This window comes from Cydia pomonella, chromosome 17 (genome assembly GCF_033807575.1).
Source record: "Cydia pomonella isolate Wapato2018A chromosome 17, ilCydPomo1, whole genome shotgun sequence".
Lineage (NCBI taxonomy): Eukaryota > Metazoa > Arthropoda > Insecta > Lepidoptera > Tortricidae > Cydia > Cydia pomonella.
Genome location: NC_084719.1, coordinates 9731625 through 9750430, shown reverse-complemented (window position 1 = coordinate 9750430; position 18806 = coordinate 9731625). Strand labels below are relative to the sequence as shown.

At 35.8% G+C, this 18806-nt stretch overlaps 1 protein-coding gene across 5 annotated transcripts in view; it reads right to left on the bottom strand.

The window, feature by feature from the left end:
• LOC133526806 (phospholipid-transporting ATPase ID) overlaps window positions 1-18806 on the bottom strand; it is a 100563-nt gene that overhangs the window by 50904 nt on the left and 30853 nt on the right. For 2 of the 5 annotated variants that reach the window (XM_061863594.1, XM_061863595.1), the window contains exon 1: window positions 2735-3010. In XM_061863594.1, coding sequence (XP_061719578.1) covers window positions 2735-2915 — 181 coding nt within the window. In that variant the 5' untranslated portion in view covers window positions 2916-3010. Of the gene's footprint in view, window positions 1-2734; window positions 3013-8417; window positions 8710-15866; window positions 16123-18806 lie in introns of those variants that run through there. The other 3 variants (XM_061863596.1, XM_061863597.1, XM_061863593.1) reach the window with 3 other exon arrangements.

Sequence of the window (18806 nt, the reverse complement as noted above, 5' to 3'; positions counted from 1 at the left end):
GCACATAAGGCAAAAACAACTCAAGCCTGGTTTCGAAGGAACAAAATTGACTTTATTGCCCACGAAGACTAGCCGTCCTCCAGCCCGGACCTTAACCCCCTGGATTATGCCATATGGCAGGTTATTGAGGAAAAAGCCTGTGCTAAACCCCACACAAATCTTGACTCCCTCAAGCGGGCCATAGTTAAGACAGTGACGGAATTAGACATGACAATCGTGCGTGCCGCTATTGATGACTGGCCTCGTCGTTTGAGGGCCTGTGTCAAAGCCAGAGGAGGCCATTTTGAATGATATTGTCATATGTAATTCCTGATTTTGTGTACTTCATTTTAATATATAGTTTATTCAACTTTCGTTCGTATATTTTATGTAAATAAAGATTATTTCACAGTAACAGAATTTAGTAACCAACTAGGTAGATCAAACGGAAAAATACGAAACTCTTATAGGATCACGTCCGACCGTCAGTGTGTCAAGACCCTTTATCTCGAGAACGCGTGGAGGTATCGTGCTGAAATTAAAACCATATACTCAGGTCTACAGTCCCTGAACTACAAGTAGAAGGAAAAATCTGAAAACTATAAATTTATAAAAAAAAGCATTTGTACGGAACGCGAATCCGACTCGAACTTGTCCGGTTTTTCTTTTCATCTGAAGTCAATCGATGTACGATTTTCATCTTGGCTAGGCCCCCCGTACAGTTCGGCATAATTTAGACAAATTATATCTTTGACACAGAAAAACTGACGGATGAGTAATTCCATCAGAGTTCTTTTCCCCTTGAAGTAGAAATCCCTTCATTCAGGATCAAAGGTTTAATTTAACATCACTTGACCCTTAGATAGGATAAAAACGTAAATCGTTTGAAATTTAACGAACTGTGACTATATAGAGTTAGTCATATAATCAAGTGACGGTACGGGACATCGATTTAACGTATTCACGTATTAGTACGGGATATGTTTACAATGATTTTAATTTTATGTATTTCTGACATAACAATGCAAAAAAAACACATCTACGACAATGTATGATCAATACAAATAAAGAATATGAATATAAGTATCCAAACAGGGAAGAAATAATTCACGTGGGAGTTCTGATAATATAGGGAGATATTTAATAATTCATAAAATTCGACATAATCGACCAATATCATTGCAAATAAATACAGACGTTTTACACGTGTTTGTGTAGGTATCCTAAATTCTGATTTGAACACTTGATTTATCCTTTGTTTCGTTACTTTGAAAGACATTAAATAATGGACCACATTATATTTCTCATTCAAGTTATTATTTCACAGCAAGATGGGAAATCGCCTACACAAGAACAGGAGATGAATGGACGCTGATTGAGCGCTCCACTTGTTGCTTATTATGGTTCATATTGTTTGAGATCAAACTTTTAAAAAGTAATAATCGGTTCTAATATCGACCATAATGTCTAAGCCATAATTTTCAAATTGATGACGAAAATAAAAAGGTTCCTTAACGTATTTACTCGTACATATTTAAACTGTACGCTTGTCCAGATTGAATTATTTGGTTTTGTACTGGAATGATAGCTTGATTGAGCGGATTGGGCAGTCGTAATATCGTCTTATATGAAAATCGAACTGATTTTTCTAAATATCTAATAGATTATACTAAGCTTATCAAAATATTTTTATTTGAATGTCATTTGCATTTGCTAATGGATGTGGCAGATTAGGCATTCATAGTTAACAAAATAAAGAGTCGCAGCTTCGCATTTATGGCATTAGTGTGTATGCATGAAATGAAAGCTTTCAGCGGGTTGATTTCCGCCGCTGTGAGTTTTGTTTTAGCGACCGCGACTCGATCAACCTACGCGTTGACCTATTTGCTAAAGGGAGATGTATTCTGTTCATTTGTTCCACGTTGTTAACATTGTAATGTGCATTATTCTCGTTTCGTCATTAGAAACAAACATTTTCCTATGATACACCTTCACAAACATCACGGCATTTTAATCCGGTTTAAGTGGGGATTATTACTTTGTAAAGAGATATGTCGTGTAAACTTGCTCATCGACCTCAGTTATGCGTGGGCATAGGAAACTATTTTTCATTGTTACAGCGACAACGTGTAACAAAAGAACAGATTATATCTTTACTATCGTACATGAAAGTCTCAAAAAGGGTACGTGGGGTTAGTGTACAACGCCGACGTATTTTAGTGCCAACTATCGGTTAAACAGTGAATATTCTGTATTTACGTATTAGTCGTATTACGTATTCAGTGTATCTACTTATCACGTGTAAACGCAGCCATCATAGACCTGCTGGTCTCAGTTATTCATGAGTTAATAAGAAAAATAATAACAGGCAACATTGTAGACGAGGATAACTTGCACCAATCCGAAAGCTACTTAATAAAACTGATTACTTGAACGTTGCCCTAGACTATATTAAGTGAAAAAATATCGCTAAGTCGCGTTCTGGTGAATCGATAACAAACAGCGGCGGCGGTTCATACTCTGCGCGCCGAAACGTTCGGCCGTTGACCGTGCGGGGGCGCGACGCTAACCTTGGTCAATCTGTGCCACCATCCACTCCCTTTATATTTCCACGCCTTGTGAAGTATCAACAATTCAGACGCTCAAAATAATTCAACATTTCAGTCGGAGAACTTATGACATGCACAAATGTCGCGTAATAGTTATTACCTATCGCTACACAAGTGTAAATAGAATTAGGAATCAATAGACGAACCGCAGGAGACGAAGGTGCGGAAGCGATGGTTATGCCGGTTGCGGCGGTGCGGCGGCGCGGGCTCGCGTCGCACCAGCTTGCCCAGCAGCTCGAGCAGGGAGAGGCGCAGCGGGCGCGGCGGGCGCGGCTCGCCCTCCGCGCCCAGCACCTCCAGCTCCACCGCCTCTGAGCGCGCGCACATCCGCGCCGCTACCGCCGCCCCATGCCGCCCGTCTCGCCCGGCCACCCCGGTGCACCGTACCACCGAGCACTAGCAGCGACCGCACGCGCGCTTCGCCGAGCCGCAGGGCCGAGACTCGCAGCACACACTAGCGCCGCCCGACCGGCGCGCGCATCTGCGACCTGTGTTGCCCTCTCATCTCGGTGTTGGTCGCTACTAATCGAGAAAACTACGTTTTCCTACATTGTTGTGGGAAAAACCGACAAAACGAGCTTTTTCCGGCTAGACAGCGTACGTAGTGGATGTTTGATGGCTTCAGCACACACGATTATCGCGCGTTATTTTTATTTAGAGCCGTGAACATCTTAAAAACTTACGCGGCGCGGCACTTTTGAAGTTCATAATATCAATTTTATATATGTAAAGTGTATGTATGTACTCAAATGGGGTTAACTGCTCAGAATAAAATTAAGTCGTAACCTAATCTACTCATGTACGTTTATTCGATATTTACCTCCGTCAATAACACAACGAGCTCAATACGAATGTGAATGAAATCTTGAAATGGAATCATTTTTGTTAGTCGCAATTTTATTGGTTTTTATGTAAAGAAATGTGCCTATATCTAAATAAAAAGTTCGATAATTGATTTTTTTTATTATACATTTATATCTGCTACTAAATAAAAATTTCCTGCGGAAAACAGCGAAAGTAGACTGATATCAATTTTTGCACTAATTGGTAAATTGCTGTAAACAGCGAGTTAATGTGCGTGATGGGCTATAACAACTTTATTAGATATATAATTTTTAACAAAAAAAAAAAAGCAGTTGAAAACATAATCAAAATTACTTATGGATAATATGGAGTACGTACAGCACACAATAATTCGAATTATTTCATTATAGAGATCCGTTAACAATTTTTATGACTATTGTTTTATCACACCGTTCCATTTATCACAACTAATTTTCCCAAATTAATGCTCCCATATAAGCATAAGTTATAAAAACAATTGGTCGTCACGCTATTCAAGCTGAACACAAGGCCAGGAAGGTGATCATTAGGAACTCTGTAATTGTTTAATTACATCAATAAAATTATATCAATCTTATATACCCCCCCCCCCCCACTAAAAAATCACTTCCCCTTAATATAAAAAATGCCCCAAATAAATTTGCGTTTAAGAAATCGGTGCGGTCTATCTTTGCTAGTAGTATGAAGGATTCCTAGTTTCTATCATTTAGTTTATATTATTTATATATATTATGTTGTTTATATATATATATATTGTATGTATTATTTTATTATGTATATATGTATTTTGTTGCTTATATTGAATCTTAGGTAAGTTTTTGTGTTATTTTGTTAATAGTACCTAGTAATAGCTAATAGCATCGCCCACAATCACTCTGCTTTACCTTAAGGTTGACTGGTAGAGAATGCCTTTTGGCATAAAGCCCGCCTTTTGCACGATAAGTTTTGTTTTGTGCAATAAAGTTTAAATAAATAAATAAATTTGTTTAATGCCACGAAGTGTTGGAATAATCTGCCACCACCTATTAGAAATTGTACGTCCAAAGCAAATTTTAAAGATAAGATTAAAGTGTATTTAATTTATCTTCAAACTTCCAACACATGAGCTGACGTACTGCGCTATATGTTATTATAATCTATACTTTTTTAGTCACAAAGTTTTCTTCATGTTTACAAACACGTACCTGCTTTTACTCTCTACCGGATTGTTAAGCACAGGTTATGTACTGTTTTTATCTCGGCATAGTTTAAAGTCACCTTCTCCCAAATTTAGCCTTAGTTGTGTTTTATTTTATTGTGTTTTTCTCTCTGGTTGCCCTGAAAACCAGCACCATGGCTAAAGTATCTTAGTCATCGGCATATGCTGGTTAATTTTCATTGTACACCAAGTAAATTACATATTTCTATATGAATGCCCCATTAATGCCTAGCTTCTATTTATCATTAATCTGTAACGTGCATAATTTTAATATTACCTACCAATTTAAGTACGAGTTTATATTGGCTATCTACGAGTTCTAAAACCTAAACAAATAAAAGGATCATAAATGTATGTTAGTCATATGAATCGTATAATACCTGTATAATACTCGTATGTCACTTTAGGTTTGAGCCAGCCTTGGTCCTACAACTATTACCTAAGTAGTAGTCAAAACAGTGTGGTATTTTGAAAGCCAAGAAATTTTACTCTTTGAGTTTGTTCATTATTTTGACAAGATGCAGTGTATTTATTGATTTTTAATTTATTATCAACGACAATATTTAATTATTAAGCTTACATTTATTTTAGGTGTATACTTCTATAGTAACGTATACTTTAATGTACAGTGAATTAATCATTAGGCATTAGAACATAGAATAAAGAATTAATTCTTTTAAAACGCGTTAAATATTGGATACTCGTATTATTAGAGCTAAGCATTTTCTCAAATACTAGCCAAGTAAAGTCGTTAGACTAGGCATTACGTAAATTTTACTCTTTGAGTTTGTTCATTATTTTGACAAGATGCAGTGTATTTATTGATTTTTAATTTATTATCAACGACAATATTTAATTATTAAGCTTGCATTTATTTTAGGTGTATACTTCTATAGTAACGTATACTTTAATGTACAGTGAATTAATCATTAGGCATTAGAACATAGAATAAAGAATTAATTCTTTAAAAACGCGTTAAATATTGGATACTCGTATTATTAGAGCTAAGCATTTTCTCAAATACTAGCCAAGTAAAGTCGTTAGACTAGGCATTACGTAACCGTCTGAATTACTCTACACGCGACATTTGGATCTAAGCTACAAGTTACATAAACAAGTGCCATTAAAGCATAACTTGTCCAAGCCGAAAGTTCAAGAACACAAATACAAATAATTTAGCATAGGTCTACAAAAGCGCTTTAGTTTAACTCACCTGGCAATCTTGGTATAGTACACTATTTATTTAATCAGCTCAGGACCGCTTCGACCAAAATCCTATTTCGTCACCTTTTTAAATAGTTTACAATGCCATGATTGCCATGTCGACAGCATACAATTTCTAAATCGTTACCTTCCATACTCGTCCATATTAATTTTGACTACAGTTCCAGATCGTCTACATTCCTAAATTGATCACAGTGCCATTGCGAGCCAGCTCGTCAATACACACACGGCACTTTTCACTTACATTTGCATTACTTTTTTTTTCAACTGTAAAGCTTTGCCCTCAACCAATGCCAGCACTGTGGACCATATAGGAACTTGGACGAGTTAGTGCTGTGGACCATATTATAGAATGTGGACAAGATAGGAAAGTGCGATATATATGATAATAATGACAAGGTGATGAAATAAGATTGTGGACGAAGCGGTCCTGAGCTATTTAATCTTTATTGGTCAATACATGATCGTACAAACGGCGGACTTAATGCTTTAAGGTATTCTCGATCAGTCAACCATGGGCACAATGATAAAGTCATGATCAAATCATTTCTAAGACATGATTTTCTGAGTTATTTTAACTTAACAGATTAAACATTAAAGGTACTAATTCCTGACGTAATAAAAATAATTGTACCCAGCGTTTTTTCTTAAAAAATTAGATCGATAACATGAAAAATTATAACGCCTGCAAAAGTGTAATAGCAAGCAAAATATAAAATGAGTAAAACTTGGAAACCACAAATAAAATGGCTCATATTATAATTGAATATGAAGGTACAAAAATTTGGCTGATATAGAATTTATCAATAACCACGGGAACATAGCGTAATAAAGTACACCCGCCATTCTGATTGGGGGTGCCCCATACTTAGAACTGAAACTCAAATTATTATTTTTTTCATCAAACCCATACGTGTGGGGTGTCTATGGATCGGTCTTCAAAAATGAAATTGAGGTTTCTAATATCATTTTTTTCTAAACTGAATAGTTTGCGCGAGAGACACTTCCAAAGTGGTAAAATGTGTCCCCCCCCCCCCCCCCCTGTAACTTCTAAAATAACAGAATGATAAAACTAAAAAAATATATGATATACATTACCATGCAATACTTCCACCGAAAATTGGAACGAGATCTAGTAAGTAGTTTTTTTAATACGTCATAAATGGTACGGAACCCTTCATGGGCGAGTCCGACTCGCACTTGGTCGCTTTTTGATAAATATAAATAACTTTATGTAACGTGAGGAAAAAATTTTTTTAACGGAGGTACTAAATAGTTAGTACACTTTCTGTGCATATGTCGAAACTTTAAAGAGCCATATGTACTGTAAAACGTTGTACGATACACGTGCGATTAGGTAATTCGCAACTAATGTCAATTTAAAACACTCCCTTCGGTCGTATTTTAATGTATCACCGTTCGTTGCGATTTATTTTTTGTTTTTTTGCACTCATCCCATAAATTATAAATGCCCTTAACGGGATTCGAATTCGAACCCAGGACCATCGGTTTCATAGGCAGGGTCACTACTCACTACCCACTAGGCCAGACTGGTCGTCATACATACAAAAATGTATTTATGATTAGATTAACCCCTTATTCATAAAGCTTAAGCAGCCTCTGTTGGTAAATGTATATTTTATCCCATTAAATAGGTATAACATACACTTATATCAAAGAGACAGATAAGGAGTGAAATAGTACATTGTGCAACGAGGGGGGTAAGTGATATTTTGGATACGAGGGTGGAATTAAAGACCCGAGTTTGCAATATTCTTACCCCCGGAGTTACACACAATGTTTTTCATCACACTTGCGAAGAAAAAACTAAATTTTAAGCGAAATAATTCTTAAATACGGTGACGTATCAAACATTCGTCCGCCATTTTGTAATTTCTTGACAGATTAGGCAACGCAGGCACAGACCTATTCGGCATTCAGCCACAATTGAAAATTATATACAAATATTTTAAACGGCTGTTAAATGAATCAAATTACATAATTTTAAAGTTAAACATAAACAAAAATATTAAATTATAAACATCAGTATTTTATAAGTACAACTTATTTATGCTGATTGTTTTGTATCAATAAGTGGAATAATAATAAAAAAGCTATAACTCCCTAGGGAGCTATAGTTTTTTTTTCACAATCCATAACTCCCGCGGGAACAAATTAGGCCTTTGTCCTTCAGTACACCTGCATGAAATAAGATCATTTTCGAGTAGGTGTGGTGAAATAACTATTTGTGAATAACTAATACAGTTCCAGAGAATACACTGTACGTACACCGTCATTAAATAGGCAACTAAATTGGCCAAATCCCAACACACCCTTATTACGAAAATAACAAAGATATGTTGCGAGAAATTTGGACACGTTGATTGTTAATTTTTATTTGAAGCTGACTGGTGCTTAAAAATCTTTGCCCCAAGACCCACGTCTGTTCTGTTCCACAATCTAAACCGCTAATTACGTTTACAACAATAAGCAGATGACTGAAGCAAAATAAATAGACTTAGCATCAGCCTTGAGGACAAGTGCCGAGGCCGAACATCACTCACCTTGGCCATGTGTTCTCGCCGAGGACTTTCCCATGTCGGCCGCACCATCCACACTTACACAGGCTCACTCTAGCGGCACACTTAACACACACATTTAACACTTAACTGTGCGTACTTATACTTAAAGGTCGGTATAAAAGCGGCGTACAAAAATGTTACACGTTATATTATGAAAGGACACTTGAGGGTAATCTAGGTCTTCTACGTAGCGGGCGGTAAGGCGGTATTGTGAAGGGCGGAGGACCGCGCGGCGCGAACCGCATCCTGCGCGCCCCCGGTGCACGTCGCCTTCCTGTAACAACATATACACACATTACCATATTGCTCGTATATAATACACGCAAACTGCACTATACATTAGTACAGGATTGTACAGGGATAAGCTGTCAAAAGGCCAACAATCGACATACAAATATATAGGTAACTGTTACCGCAGTCTATTATTATTGTTATCAATAAGATGGTCAATGTTTTTTGCCCGTCACATTATGGCCCTGTAGGTTCGTGTTCTGCTCTCACTATCACTGAGCGAAAGCGAGATATCCATCTCGCTTAGTCATTAAAGACATCCGTAGGTACGATTTTTCAAGACCTATGTTCTCTAAACCTACGGCACCTTAAGGATTTGTCACTGAATCACAATTAATTAAGTATCATGGGCATGTATTAACTGGCACTCGTCTTTCCTGCACTAAAAATCCGCCCTATACCTAACTGCCCAGAGACCGGATATCTCGTGCAACGAAACAGGCCGAAAAAACACTAGGGTAAAACACGTGCATAAGGAACTAAATTCACTGTAACTCATAAATAAAGACCGTTAAATTATTGCCCAGTGGAATTTTAAATTAGGTATTCATCATTTTCCGGTGTGAAAACGTAACGTAAATAACTACAGCATTGGGATCCCGTTTTCTGACCGGGTATTAAAAACTGTGGAAATGGCAGCCATAGTAGCAAGATATAATCTTTGGCGTCTTAATATAACCGGTTAGTCGCTTATCACAAAATCTTAGTAACGCTATCGGAGCAATCTTATACAATAATAGGTACAATCTATTGTTGTTATGAGTTATCTGAACGTATTTTATAACACGGTGACTGGATTACAGCATTACGGGCAGGTATACCCGGACATTTTAAATAACGCGTCGAAAAGCATAGGTCAAATCCACACATATACAAGTCACATATATTTGTATATGTGACTGTTTGTGTTCTAAATAAATTTAAAAAAAAATTCCTTGGTATTATAATAATAATAATAATAATAAAATGCTTTATTGCACACTACAAAAAAAAAAATGGTACAAAATATGTAAAGGTATAAATATGTAGGTAACAACAGGTAGGTAGGTAGGTGGTTATATACTCGTATGACGGGGCGGCGGGCGTAGAATGTCCCGTTGCATTTTATTGTCGTTTCGTCTGTCATTTTAATAACAAGTGGCATACACCTACAGCCTTGTTACGAATGTAACTAGTCTTGGTTCGATCACAGCTCTGGGAACTGGAGGCCTCGATAATATATCTTTCGTACATGACATCTGTTTCAGTTTAGTCCTACAGTACATAGAGCCTTACTGGCAGCTAAACGTATTGCATAAATGGAGAAATGATTATAAATAAAAAACACCTTTTAAAGTACTAATTTCATTTCAAACCACTTCACCAAATCTCAGAAAGCGGTAACCAGCATACTCCTCGTAACACTGCATAGAGTATATTCAATCGGTTAATAAGTCCCGCCTAGAGACTGACCGCCAAGCAGTGCTCAGTGCTCCTAATGAGACAAATTAGATTTCATTGGGTGAATTGAGATGCGCTGCTTGATAGCCGTCACGTGTCATGCCATAGGTAGGTAGCTATAGGTACGGGCGGGGAATTTGATATAGTAATCAATTTCGTATATACCTTGTGACAGTGAAGTAAGAGCCCTAGCGGTTTTCATATTGATTATAACTGTGAAAATGCATGCATAAATATCACGAAAAAGGCTCCAAAAAATAATTTAGTATTGAAAATGGTATATGAAGTCTTCATAAGGATTCAAGTGTTAACACCCAAGGTGGAAATAAATTTGCTGCCATGATTTTCACATCACCTACGAGGAAATAATTTTAATCTTCATAAAAAAAACACAAAAATAGTGTCCTAGGATAGAAAAGTGGCACTTTGATCCCTCCTAGCACGGAAGAAAAAGCCCTTTTTCGAATAGGTGTTGTGAAAACAACATTGTTCACTCTCGCATGTACATAATACATAATATCACAACGTGACAGATGTTTTATGTATGCCTAAAAGATATAAATGCGCATATCAAATCTTACACTGAGGGTAGGTATATAGCGGAGTAAGCTAATATTCGTATTTGCTTCAGTTTGAACCGTGTCATTATATATTGTTTTCTTTTTCTTATTACAAATAAATAGTTATTTGTTTTACAAGGGGGCAAAGTAATTGTTTAACTGCTCGTGCTAATATTGATACCCGAGCAAGCGAAAGATTCCATAATTGAACCACGAGCGTAGCGAGTGAAACACAAAGTTTTTCACCACACCAACGCGAGGAAAATACTAACTATGAAATAACAAAAAAATCCAATCAAATCAAATCCAAATGAACCTAGTAATAAATCTGAACTTTTTCACATTTACATTTTCAAGCAAATCTGGACTATTTTATTATATTAAAAATAAACACAAATAGGTGGAAAAACAATTAAAAACTTAAATTAAAAACTTATAAATAAAAAATTTGTCCCAGATCGAGACCGCTTGGCAGGGTGCCCAGAAGGCTGGCTGCATTGCCCCTCTGGATAGCGAAAAATGGAAAAATATCCTTTTTACTGATGAAAAACTTTTTTGTATAGAACAGGCCCACAATCACCTAGTAATATAAAATTTATCATCCAAAATCATAATTTAAAAGTCAATTCCACCAGCTAACAAAGAAACAACTCACAATTTGCATCTCATTACTTTGCCCCACATGAGGATAATATACAACTTTCTCATTAGTTAATGAACAATCAAGAGGCCCTTTACCAGTTGGTGTGGTGAAAATAATAATCTAATCGGAAGATGTTTTAATTCTGATATTTTAATGATCTCTTAGTAATACATAATTACATATAATTAAATATTGATAATGATCAGACATTCTTTGCTAAACTAAAAAAATGGCTGACTACAAATGCATTTTACGACATGTCGGAATATTATAATAATAATTCAATTTAATTTTAATGTTTTATTTTTGACTATGTAAATTGTATTGATTATTTATTACGTTTTACGTGTTATATACCTATGTAGATAGATGAAGAAGTGATGATAATACATTACGTCTCGTATTTTAGAAAATATGCGTGTTGGCGGTGTACAAAATATCCGAGGGCGGGAATTAATTGGTTCAGTATTATTAAAATTGTGCGCTTCGTAAATATTTGTGGTGACGTATCTTTGTTTAACACGGAGACTGTCATGTGTACCCCTAGTGTAAATTTATTCGATGGCGTAACGTGACGTACGCGTTTGAGTTAAGTCTCATTTTGTATGGGATTTTGAGTTTCCAAAACGTTCCGCTTGGCGCGCTGTTTCTAAATCCCATACTAAATGAGACTACGTAAACGCGTTCGTCACGTTACGAAATCGAATAAATTTACACTAGGGGCTCTGTTATGTTAGTGCGACTCCATAGCTCGATTTAGTATGGAGTATGGAGGTATACTTTTATTTTTATAATCGTAAAAGCTATATGCATGCCAAATTTTGTGCTTTCTGCCGGATGGGACTACATATGTAGGTATGCCGCACTATGTAGCCGAAGATATATGAAGTATTATTTAATTAGACACACTCTTAATGCAAATAAGTTCTTTCACTCCTTGGTACGGCGCGACGTCTACTGTTCTTATAATCTAGTATTCATAATAATAGTATAAATAAGGTACGATTCAAAACAGCTTAAATTTCAGTGGTTGCGTGTAGGTGGGTAATGGAGTTAAAAAGTAAAATATTGCAGAGGGCGGCTAGCTGCATTAGATCCAATCCAACCACTGAATAAATAACGGGACTAACGTAACGGAACACCTGCCACTGTTTGAATTTAAAAAAATAACAGCTGTACTGGCCGTCAGTTTTAAATGAAGACGTAATTTTGCGCTAGTCCCAGTTGGCGCTTTTAGGTTTCTAATAATCTGCTAAGTTTTAAAAACCCTTTACCACACTCGTATACCTATTGTCAGACAGGTATTATTCCCTCGCCCTATCAAAAGTGGGCCAACGCGGGGATTATTTATTCGCACGGAACATAATCGCACCTGTAAATTCTTACACAGCAGAGAAGGCCGTGGCCTTATTTTGATGATGTTATCCGCTTCCACGTAAACGCCACTTAGTTTAAATTAGAACAATTAATGTTTTTTAATGTATATACAATTGAATGTATTGTGTAGAAAACGCGTGTTTTCTTTGTAGAATACTCATTTAATTTTTTTTACATTTAAGTTTTCTCGTATTTCTATTCAGAGCCACTATTTTGACGTTAATCTCTCGTGTGCCGCGACTGCCGCGAGTATTTATTTTTTCAAATAGTTTTCTCGTACGAAGAATCGCAGATCCACGTCCTACGTCCACGAAATCCACGAGAAGGTAAAAGCGTTCCATAATGCTGACACGTATTTTGAGGTTCCTTTCTTTTTGAAGACCTTTCTGTTAATAAAAAGAGGAATGTGACACATTATTTTTCTCGAATCGTTGTCAAATAAATAAATAACTACGGAAACTTGTAATAGGTATGTAAATAACGTTATTCCATCTGTAACGATAGTATCTCAATAACTAATAGCCAGAATGTTATTACGGTATTATGATATAAATATCAAATTACCTCGTAAATATGATAACAAATGATCAACCAGCATACTCGTATCTATGACACCATCACAACTGTATCATAGCTTTAAGACCCTCGCACGTAATGAACTCACAATTTAGTTTGCAACTAATTTGACGAACTTCTTTAATTAAATATGTATTACGAGGAAAATTATAAGTAATGTATTTGATATTTTCCTGGTTGGTACACATTTAGATGCTAGTAAGTACCTAATAGTCAAGTAGAAAAATATTATAATTGGATATTTTGTCATGGTTGCTCTAATAACATAAGGGTTTCCTATAACAACCCTGAATAGGTAATTTACATATTGTAACACTGATATAATTCACTGGGTAGGTAGTTTTATGACTGGTCTAGCCTAGTGGGTGACCCTGCCTATGAAGCCGATGGTGCCGGGTTCGAATACCGGTAAGGGCATTTATTTGTGTGATGAACACAGATATTTGTCCCTGACTTTCTTGAGTCGTGGGTATTTTCTATGTATATAAGTACCAAGAGGCTTCAAGGCCTTGACCTAACTATGGGGCTTGGTCAATTTGTGTAATAATGTCCTATAATATCTATTTATTATTATATTCAACACACTTGCTCAAAACGACGTTTTTATTCCACCGATTTTTGGCTCATAATCCTAGATATTAAACACGCGTGCTTTTTCAGTATATTATAACACTCGTGCTTTTTCATTATATTATCCGAGTTAAGAAGGTAACTGATTGCTAATAATATGCATGGAAACGGAGACTTCTTAATTTGGTCGAGTAATACATTTTTTTTTAACCAACTATTAGGTTTCAAATGTTAGTTCAAAGAAGTTTTATGACACCAATCATAATTTATAGATTAAATTATCTTGTAATATTACATTACGATACAAGTGTGAAAAATAGGGAATTCGAAACGAGTGGTGATAAATTAAAACACGACCGAAGAGAGTGTTTTAAATCGACACGAGTTGCGAATTACCTATTCGCACATGTATCGTACGACGTTTTACAGTACATATGGCCCTTTAAATGTTCGACATAGTAACGTAATATGCTAATTTTCGCACTAGTGCGGTAAAGTAGCACCATATGTACTATAAATTACATTAATGACTAAACATGACATTTAATTGATTTGATATCCATCCGTCGAATAGAAATACGAAAATATTATCTTTTTTACATTTTTTAAATTGGCTGTTTGTCGATTTCGTTCGCGCCTTTGCCTTGCGCGCGCATTGGAATCGTGCGTAAAAATAAATAAACGCGCCAGTCGCGCCAGCCATTTTCCGTACTTGTCATAATATTGGAATAGTTTTGCATGTTTTTAGTTTATATATTGACGAAAATGTCATTTTCAAGCATTGAAAATTAAGAACACATAAAATTGACGCTGCCATGCAGTAATACTAATATAGGCAAGAGCCGAGAAATTCCATCAAATTCGGGTAAAAAAAAATTGGCGGCATATGAAACTTTTATTCAATGGTAAATCAGCAAAAACTACCAGTCTTTCTTGAAAAACGATGTTAGTAGCTTACTTCAATGAACTGGCGAATAAGTGCCTACAATCCCAGCACGCTTTGGTGCACTTATTCGATGTTAAAACTGTAAGCCACCATTTTGAAAATTGTACTATTACTGTTATGACAAAAAAGTTTTATTTTGATTTTACTCAATATTTGAAACCGCCCATAATTTTTAGGAAAATTGGTATTGCACAAAGAGTAGTCACAGAATTTAACATTAATAACAGTATTTTTGCATTGTGAAATTGGTGAGTTGCTTGTAAAAACCAGTTGCTGTTACAAAATAATTTCGGTCAAAAACAAAAAGAAACAAGTTTTATGCAACCGAGAAAGGCTAGACGTAACTCGAGAAAACGCAAGAGGTTGTATAGTTTACATTACTAATTAATTATCAACGTTCACTTGTATTTCGTCTGTTTTAGTGTTTCAATTAATTTAAAGACATTGACGAAGGCTTTTAACAAAGATAAACTGTAAAATTGGGTAAAATTGAAGTGACCATGAATCCATAAATAAAACAGACAATCTTGCAAAGCAAACTGGAAAACAAAGTGAATAATATATAGTTGATGTATAATAAAATAGTTGATGTCAAAAATATGTTTACATTTCTTGCCTTGTAAAAAAGGAGCAAGGTGCAAAAGAGTAAACATATCTTTGACGTCGATTGTACTTTGCAATACCTAGTTAATAATACCTAACTAATAACGCATTGTAATTTATGACTGTTGCAGGTAGGTAAATAAATAGATATGACTAGTCAGTATTGTTACGATAATTATTACTGGGATCGGGAATCAATCTGATAAATCTAAAAAATAGTTGATGGGGTTAATATACTTAACTAACTATCACTCAATACATATTTGTTATCATATTTATGTTAAGCGCAGTGTAACCAAATACTTATACCTACCTATAAGTTATTACAAATCATTAAAGCAAACCTACTTTGTTCAACTATGTTCAGGTTAATTGACCGCCTTATCAATAACGGTAATTAACTTTAAAACCAGGTAAATACTTACATAATTAAAATTTAATTTTAATTACCGAAGATAATACAATAAAATCCGAATCAGAAGTTATTTTTTTATTCATTACACGATTCACACGTCACTTTTATTACAAACAGTTTATTATTTGTTTTAAATTCAGTTATATTATAAAAAAAACTACACACACATTAAAGGCACTTGATTTAGAATGTACGCGCGCTATTAACGCGCTTTATTTGAACGTTGTGGCAGTGGAGCGTGTGCTCGACGCGGCGGACGGGACGCACTGTTTCAGTTTGTGTATTTAGCGTAAGCAAGCCCAAGGTGAGCCGGTTGGGTTCCGCCGTACTTTCATACTTTCATTGAAGACTCATTTGGCACTTGATAGCACGATGGAAGTCTTCATATAGCACTTCAAACTAAACAGTAATAGGAAATTACTAGCAGTTATCAGCATATTACAAAACTAGCTTTAACCCGCGGCTTCGCCCGCGTAAAGATAAAAAAAAAGGTTCTCAGTTTGACCCGTATGTGTGTATGTATTTTTGTCCGCGATTATTAGATTTACAATCATGTTCTGAAAAATGAAGTATTCCACAACTTTATACTTATTAAAGTACTTCCTTATGAACGACATTTTTAGCCATGTTTGAAAGTGGTAGCAATAGAACCAAATTTTAATATAATCTTATTTCCACATACAAACTTTGGACACCCATTTCACCCCCTTAGGGGGTGAATTTTGAAAAATCCTTTCTTAGTACACCCCTTAACCTTGTTAAGAACCTACGTGCCAAATTTGGAATATCTAGAACCAGCGGTTTAGGCTGTGCGTTGATATGTCAGTCAGTCAGTCAGTCAGTCAGTTTCTTCTTTTATATATTTAGACATGCGGCATGCCGCCTTCCTGGCAATTCCTGCTTTTTACGTAGGTATTCATATACATATATACAGTACTTGACGACAATAACTTGACGACGAAACACTTCAATAACGTAGCGTGTCAATTAAATAAAAACCTGTGACCGACGGAAAAGAGAAACCAAGAAAAGACGATGGCATTTACGTGTCCCGCTTTGTCAATTTTGTAAGGGATATTAAAAATACATAATATTAAAATCTTTACAAAAATAACTTTACTTCTTAAGCACGACCTAATTAAACGCACTAGCCATAGTCCATTCATAACGCGTCTTCCAAAGCATCCACTAATGTTGCAAAACAAAATTCTCGTAACACACTAATCTCTCCTAAGTCATTCAAAACAAGGTCAAAATAGGAATCTTTATAGTTTCAACATGCGAAACGTATCGTTAATGAAATTCCAGTAACGTTATGAAACATATCAGGTTTTTTTGTCTCTTTCCTGCTAGGTTCATTTACAAAGCAACCGTCTTGGTGATAAGCAAGCCCCTATTATAACTTGAACTAGAGATTCCTAGCAATTATAAGTAATAAGAGGCCAGACGGATAATTATCTGGTTGTGTTGTGACGAGGCGGCCGCGGCCGGCAAGCCTTGTGAAGGCGGGCATTGAGGCCGAGTGCAAACCGCGGACACGTGCACCGGCGGCGCACTCAGAGGTCCAAGCGGCTCGTAGCAAGATTTGCTACGTGACCGTCACGTAGACCTTATTTCATTGCAATAAGGTGCATGGATTGTGAAATGTCATCAATACAACGGGACTGGTTTTTCCGAGGGCACGAAACGTTACGTTAGTACTTAGTATAGAGTTTATCGCACCGTCCTACATTATGAATATGACATTACGGCCTGTTTGCTGTGGCCACCTTAGAAGGATAAAGCCGAGAAAGTCCTGTCTGTGGAAACCTGTAATTGGCTTCCCTGATACATATTTATGTTAACCTAGTTTTAGTTTACTTAAGCTGTTGGTTTTCCGAATAAAATAAAATAAAATAATAAAATAAAATTAGACCTAGCAACAGTAGCAACTTTGGTGAAGACATTTAAACTGTGCAACTCTCTCATAGTCTTCATACTTTGCGACATACTTATTTATTCGAATATTGTAATTTTAGAATAGCAATATTGTATTTAACTAAGCCTTCTAAAAATACATTATTGCTCCGTTTTTATACGCAGGCGATTATTTACTAACTAAAAATTGCATATGATATTATAAACATTATGTATGTAGTAAACACAGGTAGGTACCTCTGTTGTATTATGGAAGGAACTAAAGCTTGAGTAATATAAATTAGGACTAATGCCTATGTAATGTGCTAGCCGGATACACGCATAAGGATTTTTCCTATTTATTATTCACCCCATTTATTTTGTGTTATACGAGTAACTTCCGTAATTATTAATTAACTATCGTATTATATAAATGTATAGTCCCTTTTAGCACGTCACGGATTATCCAATCATTCGTAAAAGATGTTACTGACTTGTCAAATAACTGAAATAAGTACCCTACGTACAACTTTTTTTCGGAGCGGTTGTGGCATTTCCCTATTTATAAGATGTAAAAAACACAGGGCCTACCGCGAAACACGCAAATCGAATTTTTGTTACCTGCCTCTCTATCGCTATAGAGGGCCAGATAATAGATATTCTAATTTTAGCCTCAGATTTATATTAAAGGACCCATCGGATCCTCGGATATCGATTTTCACCTTGAACGTCGCAAAAAATTAAAAAATTAAAGATGACGGCCGTTTATTCCAATGTTGACCTAAGATTCATAATGAAGCACCTCTCGGATCCTTAGACATCGATTTTATTTCATATTTATTTATTGTGTACATGTACATACGTATACATAGCTCTATATGTTTTGTCGTTATTTATGTATATATTATAAGAAATATAAGTATGTACTTATAATTATGTATGTATGTATTATGTATGTATGGTATGTTATTGTAATATATTTGGTTGTTGTTGTTAAAGTAGCACCGCCCACAATCTCTCTGCTTTGCCTACAGGTTGACTGGTAGAGAATGCC